This window comes from Plodia interpunctella, chromosome 5, assembly GCF_027563975.2.
Source record: "Plodia interpunctella isolate USDA-ARS_2022_Savannah chromosome 5, ilPloInte3.2, whole genome shotgun sequence".
NCBI classification, from domain to species: domain Eukaryota; kingdom Metazoa; phylum Arthropoda; class Insecta; order Lepidoptera; family Pyralidae; genus Plodia; species Plodia interpunctella.
Genome location: NC_071298.1, coordinates 10,792,259 through 10,809,255, shown reverse-complemented (window position 1 = coordinate 10,809,255; position 16,997 = coordinate 10,792,259). Strand labels below are relative to the sequence as shown.

General features: G+C 35.7%; 1 protein-coding gene across 7 annotated transcripts in view; it reads left to right on the top strand.

Annotated features, from left to right (window-relative positions):
* The window catches only part of LOC128670365 (innexin shaking-B-like), a 97,821-nt gene extending 81,661 nt beyond the window's left edge, over window positions 1-16,160 (top strand). For all 7 annotated transcript variants that reach the window (XM_053745975.2, XM_053745969.2, XM_053745974.2 and 4 more), the window contains 3 exons: window positions 9,721-9,940; window positions 12,110-12,233; window positions 12,672-16,160. In XM_053745975.2, the coding sequence (XP_053601950.1) occupies window positions 9,724-9,940; window positions 12,110-12,233; window positions 12,672-13,077 (747 nt within the window). In that variant the 5' untranslated portion in view covers window positions 9,721-9,723 and the 3' untranslated portion in view covers window positions 13,078-16,160. The remainder of the gene's footprint in view (window positions 1-9,720; window positions 9,941-12,109; window positions 12,234-12,671) is intronic.
* The last annotated feature ends 837 nt before the right edge of the window (window positions 16,161-16,997 follow it).

Genomic DNA, 16,997 nt, shown 5'->3' with positions numbered 1-16,997 from the left:
TAATTTTGATTTGACCTTCTGTTTTTTGTTTGATCTTTGATGTTTCGGATGAAGTATTTATTGATCATTTATGTTAAACATAAAGAATTATTAACAGTTATGTAAAGTCATTTATCAATATACCGACAACATTATTCACAGCACTCGAGTTGAATTCAAACTTTGTAAATATTTTTTACTATTATTTTGTATTATACGTAGGTACCATAATTTGATGACCTTCGTGGCCTAATCATTACGCCTGTCTGCTACACTGGAGGTCCCGGGTTCGATCTCCGGTCTGGTCAACATGGAAAATGAACATTTTCAGATTGACCTGGGTCTTGGTCATATATATATGTGTATGATATAAAATATAGTATCGTTGAGTTAGTATCCCATAACACAAGTCTCGAACTTACTTTGTGGCTAGCTCAATCTGTGTGATTTGTCCATACATATTTATTTATTTATAAAAAATAAGTTTCAACAATTCTAATGTCTTTTAATCAACTTTAATTAATGAAAGAAACACATAACTATATATATTAGGTGTTTTATTCAAAGATGCTCAACAGACATAAATTTCTTATTACATGTAAGATCAATCGACAAAACCTGATATTTCTATACCGCCTAACAATTTTTGACGTAGTTGACGATTCTCCTCCCGATTTAGGGCAAATACATGTTATCTTGATGATATCCAAACATGATTCACTGCATTTTGCATGTAAATTGATTTGCTCATTCTTCAAGAGCAGTTTCCAATGAAATCCTGCAACGTGTTAGATCACTCATGTTACTGAAAATATATCTTGTTCTTGATTTAAAAAGGGTGGTGATTCAATCAAGCCATTCACGTGCATAGTAAATTAACCGTTATTACCGCAACATAGAGGACCATGCAAGATAACATGACATGTGCTTGACTGTTACCCTGCATGAAATTCTATGGCGAGGTAATAGCCGCGTGTTTGCATTGAATTTGGGGAGGTTGATGTGCTGTTTACTGTACCATCCTATCCTTCTAATATTATAAATGTGAAATACTCTTTCACGCAAAATCTACTGGACGGATTCTTATAAAATTTGGTGCACGGGTAGACTATACATATAATATATGTAGTGTGTGTGTGTGTGTGATATATAGTTTAACCTGGTTCACATAGGGAACTTTTTATCCCGATATTCCCACGGGTTCGAAGCCCCGGGTCGCATCTAGTTTATTATACAATTTTTTGGCTTCTGAAGGCCCTAACAGTCATATATTTTCTCTTAAATCACACACGTACCTAAAATTACTAGTCCAAATCTAAAAAAATCTTTCCTTACTATACTCATAAGGAAGGCTTTGAAATTCTCTCGGAAGCGCAGTTGCGTCGTTAGTTTAATATCCCATATACAGATAACTGTTACGATTTTTATTATGTGTACTTAGAGATATATTACGGCACTTTATCACTTTATTATCAATCTCTACTGAGGCTTGGTCCGCCTGAATAATGACCTACTGAGAGAAATATGCCCGATTCCATCATCTTTCTTCGTGTGTGTTAGATTAGATAACAATAACACCAGTACTAGTAAATTTTAGTTGCTTAAACCATCTGAAATGATTACCAGCTCATTTTCGCTTTCATAATAGGAATTATATCTTCTTGGTCATCGAAATAGTTAATACTTACGGTTAGGATAAATAATGTTCTTGTTTCTATTATCTTAAAACTATATACGCTAGTGTGCACTAGCGCCACCATCTTTATCAATTTCTATTATTTATTAGCGGAAACTAAAAAGAAAATAAAAAATCTTTCTAAATCGGATAACAATACACCAACATGAATGTAAAACGTAGTGTTTTAATAAAACGCCTGCTGGTTACGTCTGCGCCGTCAAAACGAACATCTTGTATATTTTTATTGACATATGTTTGCGGAATTCGTTTCGTCAGGCGTCTCAAATATTTTTAGCCTTTCTTGCTAACAATAATTCCGAATTCATGTATTTTTTTACATCTCGGTTCGACTTATTTTTGAATGGATTTGTTGTTTAATTGAATTTGATGTGTTGGTGGTGAATATCTACTTCATACCTACCTATTTTTGATGGCACGTAATTTCAGCATAAAACGTACCTACTAGGAGGGCGGAGATAAAGAACATTATACACTTCGTCAAATATTTCGTTGCGATTATAAAATATCAAAATTCCTGTGTGAAAAAGTATCAAATAACAAACACCACGTGCATACATTCACGTTCACAAAAATTAGTTTCTAGGAAATAGAAATATCGCAATAGCAACAATGGCTCTATTAATTTGTAGCTGGCTCGAAAAAAGAAAGACGAATACACACGAATAAAGTTGAATAAAAACATAAAATCGTGTCGTTAAAATTCACGCAAAATGAACACACTTTTATTCTCATATTTGCTTTTCGCCGTAACCACTACACCACTACATTTGGCACAAAAGCGGCAACATTGGTGATTTTAACAATTCTACCTATTCAGTCCGGTATATTTGGGACATTTTAATAAAGAGAAAAATATATTTTTTTTTTGATGAAACTGTAAAAAATATAGTTGCGTTTTAAATGTTAAATTTACGTCGTGTAATTGTGCATGGACGATGAAAATTCATTATGAATTAGACCATCACCTATATAACTGTGAAAACCGCATCAAATACGTACCATCCCGTAGATTTTGCGTTGTGCGCGAACAAACATACATACAGACAGACAAAATTCTATAAAAATTTTTTTTGGCTTTAGTCCCCTAAAGATACTCCATAATTGTTTTTCGATAATATCTCCTATGTACAGACTTTATATACGTAAGTATATGTGTATAGATTCCTTGACGCGCTTCTGACGTGAATTGTCAATTGATTCGTGCCATTTCTCATTTATTCATAACTATTTCCAAAATTTGATCAGACATTTTAGACGAAAAAGCTTCCGCTTTCCGCAAACATTGATACTAGTTTTTATCACATCTCTGGCTACCAGGATACTATCATCAATAATAGAATCCAGTGCATCTATTTGAAACCCACCATCGATCATCTGCAGACTACCGGCCGCCTAAACTTAGAAACTGCTAGAAATCATTTGTCAGAAATTCACCCAATTTGTTGCATCTTGAAATGTGCCGCTGAAATAACATAGGTTAGGTATTTACAGCCTCCGGTTGCCGGTTGCGTTCGAGGTTATGAAGCCGCGAAACTCGGCGTGAGCGTAAAAATACACCTTGAAATTTTGAAGATTCGGCTGTCATTTTACAACCCACCGTCTGCCTGACGCCAACTCTCGTTGGGAATGTTATTGACCTATCCAACTCATGAGTCTGATTGATCTGCAAACTCAAAAATCACCGTCGACTCGAGTAAGATTAAAACCCGTGAATCTACCACCTAGTTCTTTCACTTGATCGTCACATCTACAAATATATTTCTCAAAAATAAATTACATTAATATTATAATTTTAATAATTTTATTATGTGTCGTCAGGATCCTACATAAAAATTATTATTTTTTTAAATATGTGTCTGTTCTGTTATATGCATGAGTGTATTTTTTGTAAGTACAGTCAGCTGCAAAAGTCCAGTTATACTATTGAACCTCATTCCTAGGGAATATTGATAATGAGGAATTCAAGCAATTATCGTAGATAGGTAAACTTTCGAAAAAACCCAACAAAATTTTATTAATTCGTTTCTACGACACAACAATGAAAAAGTATTAAGAGCTAAAAAAAACTCTTAATATCACATTAAATCCTATGCTAAATATGAAAGTTTTGGCTAAAGTTCGTCTGGAATTGTGTGAAATATATGGCCGTGTGCAGTTGAATAGCAGTATTTCATAGCTATATCTTGTGAACGTTTAAATTTTTCGCCCGAATGTGCTGACCCTGAATAGTAGAAGTTAATGGAGAATCGAGTCCAAATGTGGTTGGTTTAAGTCATAGATTTCGAACGATTATAAGAAGACACCAATGTTCGTGGTTTGCACAAGAATTTTGAAAAAATTATATAACTTATATGAAAACAAAAATTCATCAAAAAAATGGTTGATAAATATTTTTTTTTTTCATCTATTAATTTATTATTTCAATAAATCCCTAAAAAAAGGAAAATACAATCAATATTTTCCTACATGCTCAAAAAAATACAATAATATTTCCCTGCATGCTCCTAAGTGCCATGCATCATTGCTAAATCGCGCTCCGTCGTTTTGACGTCCACGCACGCACGTCAGTGTCAAAAGTCAAAAAAATTGGCATCGGAGCACGACTTGTGGATGCTGTACATATATATTTTCAACTCCACGCCTGTCGCTCCCAATCCGCGACAATCTAATCACACGAGCCAACAATAGCTGGTATAATACAAATTGCAGGAAACATAAATCTGTAGCTAATAAGCAGTAACGGCAGGACTGAAAATTTTCCAATTAGTGGACTGAATCACTGTTAATAAGTAACGTTTAATGGTCGCCTTGGCTGTCGATTGTGGAATTCCGTCCCCTGCCAAATCTATTAGTTTTGGGACCTTGACTAGATTTGTACCTACTTCGAAGGTAAACGAAGAATTAATATACATACTTATCATGAAGCTTGTCGCGTTTCATAACAAACAGAGATATATTGATATCTCTTGTCGTACTTGTCGCATTGTGAAGTCGCATTGCAACTGGTGACCACAGCATCAGCGAATTAAGACCTCGCTAATGAAATCATAAAAAAATATTACCTATTGCAAAGACCTAAGGAAGAAAATCGTTTGGCTACATTATACCACACGGTAAATACATTATATATGATAAGTTATGTTCCCGCTGTCGCTTATGACTTAAAATCATCATCTATGACTGCAGTATGTGCCAACTGAGTCACTTGGAACATGGACCTTGAACACATCCAGTTTTCACAAACCTTAACTTGCCATCTCTACAGGTGACTTTTTACACATTGGCGATATTTTGTCTACATGCTCGGTCCATGATTCTGAACAACTTTTAGTATGGGAGTACTCCGAATACGCGAAAAAAAAATCAGTTGTTCTATACAAAATTAAATACGTGAGTTTAAAAAATAAAATAAATATATTATGACAAATCACACAGATTGAGCTAGCCCCAAAGTAAGTTCGAGACTTGTGTTATGGGATACTAACTCAACGATACTAATATTTTATAACAAATACATATATAGATAAACATCCAAGACCCGGGCCAATCAGAAAAAGATCATTTTCCATCATGACCCGACCGGGGATCGAACCCGGGACCTCTCGGTTCTGCGGCAAGAACTTTACCACTGCGCCACCGAGGTCGTCAAAAATTTTTGAGTTTGTGGAAAAAAAAGAGTTTGTGGAAAATGTACGGATGAGCTGTTTTTTTTTCGCGATTTCAAGATTGTAGCAAAGGTATTGTAGCAAAGCCCGAAAACAGATAAAATATGGACAAAATATTGTAAATCACTACATACTACAAAAACAAAGTGGCTTCCCGCTGTCTGTCTTGATATTTAAAATCACGCGACCAATTTTGATGAGAGTTTTTTTAATAGATAGAGTGAATCAAGTGGAAGGTTCAGGATTATAAATGACTAACGGCCCGTCCCGCCTTCGCTCGGGTAAAAAAACATAATAAATTATACACCTAAACTTTCCTTAGGAATCACACTATCTATAGGTAAAAACCGCATGAAAATCCGTGCAGTAGTTTTTGAGTTTATCGCTAACAGACAAACAGACAGACACGATAGAGGACTTTATTTTATTATATGTAAGGATTATGGCTTTATCGAGACGGGAAGCTAGTTAATTCTAAAAAAGAAATGAAAAATATCGATAAAAAGACTTAACATTGTGGTTAGTGCAACAGACATTATTATCAATAAAGACACACGTGCCAAGATATTCTCATACATTGCATGCAACAAGTGCGCTATCAGTTCACAGGCGAATGCACCGTTGCATTATCTTGCAAGTTTCTGCTACTTATATTTTGCACACAATGGTTCTAGTTTCAGTTTTCCGGTTTAAGGAATATCGTAGTTCATTATTCTAATTCACAACTTTTCATTTTGTATAATTTCTCGTAAACATTTCTTCTACTTTTTTCAACGGCAGCGAATTATATTGTTGGCAAATGTTGTGCAATTTACTTACTATAATATTATACATGTAAACATTGTAAGCGTTATACATGTAAACATTGTTTTTGCAAGTACAATTTACTTACTATAATATTATACATGTAAACATTGTAAGCGTTCCTAATATTAAATAAAATAAAATAAAAATAACTCGTAACAATGTTAAGGTAGTGTCGTGTGTGTGTTTAATTCGCGAAAAATGATCGCGACCTTGTGTTTCTTTTTTCTATTTCTTCGTTGATGACGTTCGACGAGAAGTGTGGGCACTTCTCGTCATTATATAGTCATTATACCTCTGTTTAACTAGCGACCCGGCCCGACTTCGCATGAGGTATAAAGAAGTAAGAAGGAAAGCTTATGATATGCCGGCTCCACACTGTCGTCGAACAGTTTGACAAACTTTAGCATATTCGGTATATATTGCTGGTTTTTCGTTACGGTAAATAAAAGCACTCATACCTCATACGCAATGTCCGTGCTGTAAACCGTCGAGGGGTTCCCACGTTGGGAGCCGATCCTGGATGCAACATCAGATCATGTTTATAATAATGCATTGTCATGGAAACTGAAGCGTATTGGTAAATTTCTACTGGAAGTAGAGAGAAATATTGAAACTTTCATGATTTGTCTACAGTCAGACGAGCAAACATCGGGACAAGGGAAACTGAATAAAATAGTCTAAAAATATTCTTCTTAGATGAAACATAACATGACCAGGACCTGGTTCATTTAAGTGCCGTTAACATATATGGAACCACAACCTTATATTATCCAAAGTACAACAAAACAAATCGAACTGTAAAACTATAGCACTCGAATGTGGGACATGCACTTGTTGCATCCGCAAGTTGCATTTATATGTCTTGGCAGATGCAGCGTGTGAGACATCTGTCGTGAACTAACGAGGCGCTTTGAACTGTTTCGTGGTTGCATATTTACAGACATGCTTTACACCGCGGCTACGCTCGCGTAAATTCCCACGAGAGCTGTTACTTTCGCCCATATCTTTCCCCGTTCTTTTAACTGCATGTATGCAAAACTTCAAGAAGATTGGTTGAGTACAACGTGAAGAGGTAACAGATAAACAAACTTACTTTTCAATTAGTTAAGGATAGGATGAAGTATTGGGTCCGTATTTATCCCTAACATGTTTGACAGTGCCACAAGTTGCGAAGCTTTAAAACCATGATTAACCAAATAAAGTCAAGCATATTTCTTTTCTTAGATGCATTTTATTTATTTATTGAGTAATGGACAGGCAGCTTCTGAAGCTGATGTGCCTATATCAAGCAGCGTTGAAAGTTTTTAGATATTTCACTATAAAAAGTCACATCACTGATATCAATTAATAACTTTATATTGATTCAGATTTAATACAACAGAGACACATTGTTCAAATTCAAATTCAAATCATTTATTCAGAAATTAGACCTTCACAGAACCTTGAACAGTGTTGGTCCCTATCATGTTTTTTTCAAATCAAATTTTTTTTTTCTTTTCTTTCTAATAATATATAAAAGTACATAATGTACATAGTCAAAAGGTATATCAAAACAGGTTATGATTGTGATCCGAGTGCTGATTATAATATATATATATATATATAAAATATATAAACCACCAGATGGCACCACCTCACTATATCTGTTTGATCTAATGGTTGACTGATAGAGAATGCCGTATGGCATTAGGTCCACCTTTCGTATAAACAATTTTGTGCAAAGTTTGAAAAAAGTTATAAAAGACAGACTTAGTCACTTTTCATCATCGTGCGGTGCCATCTTCGAATTGAAGTTTGGAGGTCAGCATACGGAAACGCTCGCGGCTTTGGGCCGCTATTTTCAGTTGGTTGTATCTAAGTCCGGTCCAATCCTTTACGTCATCAAACCACTTTCGTCGAGGGCGGCCAGGAGGTCTTTTGCCAGGGATTTTGCCTTCAAGAATCAGTCTTAGAAATTCAAACTGGGGTCCCCTTTGTATGTGGCCAAAGAAACCAACTGGGAGAAACACTCATTACAATTTAGTCACTCAGCCAAGGGCAAAACCAAGACAAGACACTACCATTTATATAGTCTATATTGTTTATCTTGTCATGGCTGACAGGACCATATTTCGCAATTTTGTGCAATAACATAAATAAATAAAATATACACTAGAAACTCGGTCGTGTCTCAGTCAAGTCCACGATAAAGAAACTGCCGTAAACCACGCAGAAGTCTCAACTAAAATCAAGATCTGTCGACGATTTGATTTCATATCGTCCAAATGTATTCTTTAACTGCCCCGTTGAAAGATACTATAATACTTTATATCCATAAAGCTTAGTTTTACGATAGTGTCTAGCCAGATGAATTTATTGGTGTCTGATTACGTTGCAGTTGCATTTGCAGCTTTATTACGAAGATAATAGATGCAGTTATCGCATGCGTTGCCTGATCGTTGTTGCAGGTATAAAACAAATGCGTACATTGATTTTAGACGTGATTATTGTCCAAGTTTATTGGTCAAGTAAAAGCTTACCTTGGTTGCGTTGATCGAGATATAGGCTGGTTTATTTAATACCTATTTTAAATTAAATTTATTTCATAACATGCATTTATATTTAAAATACAATAGTCGTAAGGCATCAATGTCGTAGTGACTACGCCCGTCCGCTATCTGGAGAGCCTGGGTTCGATTCCTAACGCGGGCGAGAATTTACACTTTCGAAATCACTATTTGGGATGCAGACAGAGAATAAATATTAAGCTCATAAATGCTGCCATCAAATGAAAAACATCAGAGATCACAGAAAATATTAACGTCTCGTCATTGAACATACAAACATAAAACTGGAATTTTATCATTCCTTTCAAATTTCATACAAATGATAATAAAAGTAGTGAATGTCGAACTGATTATGTATGGATAAACCTGCCAATATTATAAATGCGAGAATTTATGAAGGTGTCTGTATGTTTGTTACTCTTTCGCGCGAATTCTACTGGTCGGATTGTTATGAAATTTGGTACACGGGTGGTATATAACCGGGAATAACACATAGGGTATTTTTTATCCTGAAATTCCCACGGGAGCGAAGCCTTGGGGCGCAGCTATTACTATAATAAAATCGTAGTATTTTATCGTAGTATTTTCTCTCGAGATCTTGTTATTGATGATGGAGCAAACTATATGAATTCTAAATTATTTTTCTGTAGCGTACTAAATCATTATATTATTTATATATCTATATTTTGTCCTGCAAAAATTGTGTAGGTAATAAATATTATTTACTAGCCTCTCCCCGGGACTTCGCTCCCGTGGGAATTTCGGGATACAAGCTACCCTATGTGTTATTCCAGGTTATATTCTACCCGTGTACCAAATTTCATAACAATCCGTCCAGTAGATTTTGCGTGAAAGAGTAACATACAATACATCATACATACACACATTCTGACAAACTTTCGCATTAACAATATCCCTAGAATTCTGATTTTACATATCTCCTCATACTTTCTCTGTGTAGGAAAACACTTAAAACGCTATGTATGAACATTAAAACGTAACATTATCTATTGCTTTGTTACAGGCGATGTTATTCTATGCACCGCGATGGCTGTGGAAGTCATGGGAAGGCGGGAAAATCCGCGCCCTCATGATGGACCTCGACGTGGGCGTTTGCACGGAGATAGAGAAGAAGACGAAGAAGAAACTGATCCTGGACTACCTGTGGGAGAACCTGAGGTACCACAACTGGTGGGCCTACAGATACTACCTGTGCGAGGGACTAGCCCTTGTAAATGTTATAGGTGAGGATTTGTTTTAAAATTTTTTGTTATAAAACTAAAATCGCGTCATTTTTTGTTATAAAACTAAAAAATTACGCGATCTAATGGTCGCGTCATTTTTTAGGGCTCCGTACAAAAAAGATATAAATACGGAACCCGTATAGAATCACTCGTGTGACCAAATCAGGTGAAATTTGGTGGTGGTGTAAGATTATGATCCAAACACATACTTGGATGGTAAATATATAGAGGGTGATTTTCGGGGGGTAAATTAGAGAATTAAAAGTTTTCCAACCTTATTGTGTCATATATCAATCAAATAAAAAGGCTATGAGTATTTCAAATATAGTTTTGCTATTGTTGTAAAATAAGCAGTTTGCATATTATTCATGAAAAAGAAAATTTATCATTACATATTAATTAATTCGAGAACGACTATGTTAATATATTCTGAGCTAAACTTCAAACATGTCGAAACTAGAAAAAAAATCGAAATTATACCTATATAATGTCCTTAAAAACTGACGGAAATATAACACTTAGAAGTGTTATATTTCCGTTATATATATATAGTGTTACATACACTATATTTGTTACTGAAATAGAACTATTTTTGTTACTGAAATAGAACTATTTCAGTAACAAAAATAGTGATACAATTGATATTAGGTCATAATTTCACCACCGTTCCCCTTCGCCTCATCTATGGCTAAGCATAGTATCGGGCGTGTATTGGGTTGCATGAAGCGGCCGTATCCAATAACAAAACAGATTTTGCTGTGCACGCTGCCCTTATAATGTGTGGCCATTAAACGAGCGACACAACCGCGCGCAAATTTTGTTACGGCTATATAAACGGCTATAAATAAATAAATTTAATAGGACAAATCACACAATCAATATATTAGGTATTTCAGTCTAGACAGCTCCACACTGTCGTCGAACAGTTTGTACAACTTTGACGGATACGGTACACATTGCTGGTTTTTTTATTGCGGTAAATAAAACCACTCATACTAACTACGCAATGTTCACGCATTCGTGGCGGCATGTGTCTGTGTGGAGCTGGCAAAATATCTCTGCCACGTTACATTTGGACTGCAAAGCCTGAGACCAGCGTAAAAGAATAAATCTTACAATTTTCAATATTCGGTTGTGATATTGCCCTTAGTTACCTTACAGGAGAGCCACATGAAGATCTGAAGTGGTCATTTTCAAACACGGGACCACACGCCACTAATAAAATTAAATACAAGTAGCAATACAAACAAACTAATGTTTCTAAAATTAAGTTTTTAATCCTGATATGATAATTAATACATTTTTTATTGTATGAAGTCTTGAGATCCACAATAATTGATGTAGATGTAGTAAACGCGTAATATGTTCTAACTATATCTAACGAACAATATATCTACTGAAAATGATCTCGGTAATAATAAGAATGAATTAGATAAAATCTGTGTCTCAGTTGACGGACGACCGACGGACAGATGATGTTGTCTTAATTATATGTGATCTTATTCCGAGACGGTGAAACTGAATATAGGCCACTTTTGCCGTCTAATAATCTCTGTTTTCGTGGCCACACAATACCCTAAACATGTCCTAAAGTGAACCCCGCGGCCATCTGCCGCGGCCCTGAGCGGAATCGCCAAATAGCGCGCCATTGTAAATCAAACATATTGCATTAAAACGAACATAAAAACCACAAAATGCCGCTGGAAATATTTTAACGTGTGGTGGTGTAATAGGTCCACTCAATGTCCGTACCAATGTCATACAAGGCGACTAAAGGACACCGTGTGTCTCTTAATTATTTATTTCCATCAGCTACCAAGTTAAGTGTTACGTTAGTGTATGCAACTGATAATCAGTAATAGCATTTCCACAGATAGTTGACGCCAGGCATGATTCCAGGCAATTAGCACTTCTTTAGTACATGCTGAACTTCTTAAACTTGCAGACTATGGGTTGGACTCTCTTGCAATTCGTTGAACTCCCTCCCTGAAAACGTCTTCTCAGGATGACTTTAGGAGATTTTAATAAAATCTGACACCTGTGTTAGCAATTAACACACTCGAATAGAAAAGAACAAGCTACCAACGAAGGAAAACATCATGTGGAACCTTGCACAACTTATCGTATTATAAAGTTTATCTATTTATCTGAACATTTCCAATTTTCCAGGGCAAATGTTCCTGATGAACCGGTTCTTCGACGGCGAGTTCCTGACCTTCGGGCTGGACGTGATCGCGTACATGGAGTCCGACCAGGAGGACCGCGTCGATCCCATGATATACATATTTCCAAGGTACCTACGTTTACAATACTGCTAACATTTTAGTTGAGAATTTATCAATTCGTTCTGATACAGTTCCTACTATAGGTACATAGGTACGTATTATCACGTATTTCTCACGGCCATTATCCTGACAAATCTTACTCGCTTCTATTATACTTCATGCATGCTCGCTCCGCTTATAGGTTATATTACAGTGCCTATTCAAGAAATATGAATATTACCTTAGTTATTATTATATATATGTTGGGGCCTGTGTCCAATAAAGAAATCTCCAGGCGATGTGTGAAATAAAACAGCAATTTAATATCTAGCAGCTTCAAAAACTTTATCCCTGTGCACCAAATTACAGCATTTTTTGGAATATCAAATTCGGTTAAACTGGTTTACAGTTTGATACAATTTATATGGAAATCACTATAGTAATGCAAACTTTCTTTATACTTTCAGAATGGTAAAATGTACACTGTTCAACAAGTTCGGCTCGTCCGGCGAAGTGGAGCGGCACGATGCACTCTGCATCCTCCCACTGAACGTGGTCAACGAGAAGATCTACGTGTTCCTCTGGTTCTGGTTCGTGATTCTCGGCTTTCTCACCTTCATCACGCTGCTGTACCGGCTCGTGATCATCTTCTCCCCGCGCATGCGCGTGTACATGATGCGAATGCGCTTCCGACTCGTTCGACGCGACAATGTCGACACTATAGTCAGGAGGAGCAAGATGGGCGACTGGTACTTACTCTACATACTCGGGGAGAACCTCGACTCCGTGATATTCAGGGACATTATGCACGAGTTCGCCAACAAACTGAACCACAACTACCAGCATCATATCCACGGTGTCCCGGACGCGTGACCTCCGATCCCCGGGTGGGTGTTCCACACGTGACTGACGTCTTTGCAGCGCGACATGGACCCGCCCGTTTGAGTTGTGTCACAACTTTTCAAACGAACGTTTATTGAAATCAAAGGGAAAGTGAATACTCTCTTTGGACGTTCGAAAACACAAGCGGGCCAAGTCGGCTGCCTTGAGGCACCCCAAGCCTCACCTGGACAATACTGCGGAGTGTATCAGAGACTTATTAACAGATACTTCTGCAAACGTTGAGGATCGTAACAGTGCAATTCTAAACACGCAATAATAGTTCGTACTTAATCTATAAGAACGTGATCTCAGGGTGAATCCTATCAAAGGCCTTTTGAATGTCAGCGATGTCGGCTATCCGGTTAGTTATCTAGTGTTCAACTTTTAGAAGTATTTTACTCATAGTTTCGCTGCTCGTAGTGATTGATCGAATCCGCTTCTCTTTTCTATTCTAGCTATATAATCGAATTAAGCACACGGATAAAAGCACACAACTTTATCTTTTTTACACAACTTCTCACTTGCCAAAAATTTGTAAGACCAAATAATAAGGCAATAACTAAAATAATTTAAGTACGGTAGAGTAGGATCTAATTGAATTGATAGGGTTTTATTATTTCAAAGATGGCCGCTGGTTCACTTGTCAGAGCGGCCCTCCTGGACTTATTAACTTTTGAGTGCCAAAAGACAAATGAATTTCCTTGCAAAGCATTCTGAGTTAAATTTGTCAAATTTTACTCTGGGATTAAATCCGTAGTTAAATTATTAATATTTATTAAAATTTAAAAATAAATTAATTCTTATTATAATAAATTAATTTATCCAGAATTCCAGATTCACTGCCATTATTTAATAACTGAGTTGTACCTATTTAATGCTGAAACAATAAGTTTTGTATTAATTTTAATATATTAAATCTATCTTTCTTCATATAAAATTTACAAAATCAAAAGTGCTTAGTCTAAATATTATGTAGGTCGAATTGTATCAAAAAAAAAACTTAGTTGTGCCTAATTCAGTACCTCGTGTTAGACGAATATGAATTTGTTGAAAAATGTTGTGTTCGTACGGATATTAAAATTTGTAGGATTATAATAACGAGCTACTAAACCAAGAGGCTTCGCTAGTTTTTAGGGTTCCGAAGCACACGAGAAACCCTCATTTGTAATAACAGAAGTATCTTTCTGATAACATTTTATTGAGTAGTGAATTACTTATTCAATATATTTTGCCTCGCAGAAAATTATAATACAGTCAATACTAAACTTTCATAAAAATATCGTTATAATCAAGTGACCATTGAAAGAATTTCATTTTCAGTTATCTGAGTATATGAAATTTTGATTAAAATATCTGCAATTCGAATTCATTGACGCGTTATCTGTAACGTGGTGATTTCTCTTTAGGTTTAGTAGCACAAAGTAAATGTAAACTTTGATCGTAAAATGTAAAGTAACAATTTGGTATGTTGATAAGTTTGCTGACTAAGGTATATAAATATGTATAAAAATTGATTTGCAATGTTCCTAAAATTCCCGATAAATTGTAATTTAACTAATTCACCATTTCCTCCAGGTACAGTCGACGACAAAGTGATAGTTTCAATCATTAGCAAAAAAAAAAACGCAAATGTAATCGCTTTTATTCATTGACTGTACCTGCCTACTCACACAATATCCTTGTTTACACGAACCTGTACTTACAATTGGTTGGTTATTGTAAGAAATAAGCCTTGCATAAAGCCATACATACAGTACATAGGGACCAGCCATAATGACGTATATGTTTTAGACGTCTGCTCGAAACATTGACAATGATCACGACAAATCGACATATTTTACATAATTAAAGCGGCAATGTTGTATTCACGCAAAAATCTTAGAAACGAATCACAAACAAAATCATGTCACGATATACATAATCATATGTATGGTCGTGATTAAAATGACCGATGTGACGAGAAAGCGATGAAGACAATCTTTGCTAGTAAAATGTAAACTATTACAGGTATCTTTTACAATCGTACCATCGCATAAACTATTGGATAGCATCATTGATGATCGATCTCAAAGCGTTTCGACCGCTGCGGCCGCGCGGTCATTACGATCCGTCAATTTTCTTGAGGAAGGAATCATTTCCGAAATCAATCGTTCATCCAATTGACATTGACCACAGTACAGATTAATGATTTTAAAATCTGAGAGTAAAACTGATTGTTGTCTTTGTTAAAATTTGAAAAATTGCAATGACGGCGTGCCCGCAGCGGTGAAAACTCACTGAGAACCACCTGATGTAACCTACAAGCACTACATATTTCCACAAGACCGAAAAAAAACACTACAACCAACGCAAATCGCTACTAAATAAAGGTGCTGTGTATGTGCATCATTTAAAATAAACTATAAATATTCATTAAAATATTATACGATATATTTTGGCGGTTAACCGACCATTGCAGATTGTTAACAATACATATATCAGTCTTAGACGACCTCGGTGGCGCAGTGGTAAAGTTCTTGCCACTGGACCGAGAAGTCCCTAGATGGAAAATGATCTTTTTCTGATTGGCCCGGGTCTTGGATGTTTATCTATATATGTATTTGTTATAAAATATAGTATCATTGAGTTAGTATCCCATAACACAAGACTAGAACTTACTCTGGGGCTAGCTCAATCTGTGTGATTTGTCTTAATATATTTATTTATTTATATTTATTTTAAATTGAGTAAATTTTTATTTATTTATTTTTTCCTTTTTTAGTTGCTATCTCTGTTTGGTCTAATGGTTGACTGGTAGAGAACGCCATATGGCGTACATACAAGTCTTTTGTACATTTTTTTTTTTAATTTTGTGCAATAATGTTCTTAAATAAAAAATAAATAAAATTACCTATCCAAAGTAAACAATGTATCAAATATATATGTTCGTGTAGACAAGCAATATAATCTTATTGTAGGACTATTTAAATGCCAAATATTGTGCCAAAAATAATATTCTAGTGAGAATAACTCAATGATCAAGTTACCGTGGGCAACATCGAATAAATGATATGAAAATAACACGAATTTCATTTCTGTAATACCACTAGTGTTGTCTATCGATAGTCATTGGACAATATCGACTTAGTGGAAGCTAAATATCTGTCTGTACGATTGAATTTCGATCGTCTTTTAATATGTGGTTATTCATTTATTTAATTAAACATACATAGTTTTATAACTTTAAGAAATTTATCGAAACGAATTACAAGAACATTACAGTAGATATCTAGTCATCCCACACGTAGTAAAAACAGCATAACTTCGATGGCTATCGATATTCTCGATTATTTTCGAGGTCAATCTTTTGGAAAAATATCGATAAATTTGCAACACAACACCGACCTACATGCTTGAAAGCCCCAGGGCAGTATCCATTAATATCCGATGCATTTCCAGTGCCTATGTGTGGCCTTTACTTAAATAAGGTTATGTAATACGAGCGATTTTCTACCCATTCAGTTTCCGTGTATCTGTTGAAATCTGTGAATACTACAACGATATTATGAGACTTTTTTCATCACAATGATAAAGATCCGCCCTAGATTAGAATAGGATCCATATCTCGTGGATGACGTACAAGGCGACTAAGGGACGCTGATTGGCTACAAGCATACCAAAGGGATTCATATAAGGTTGTGAAATCACAGTCGAATCGACAAAATTTTATGGTTTTATTTTACACTGACCGCGGGCCTCGCGGCTTCACAACCCCGAACGCAACCGGCATAGATGAGAAAGAGATTCCCATATTTTGAAAATCTTGATTAGCACACAAAATTCAGTAAAATTTACATTTCCAGTACCCAATATATTATGATGATGAATGATCTGCAGTGTGCATGAGCGAGGGGATTTTTTATGGTCAACAG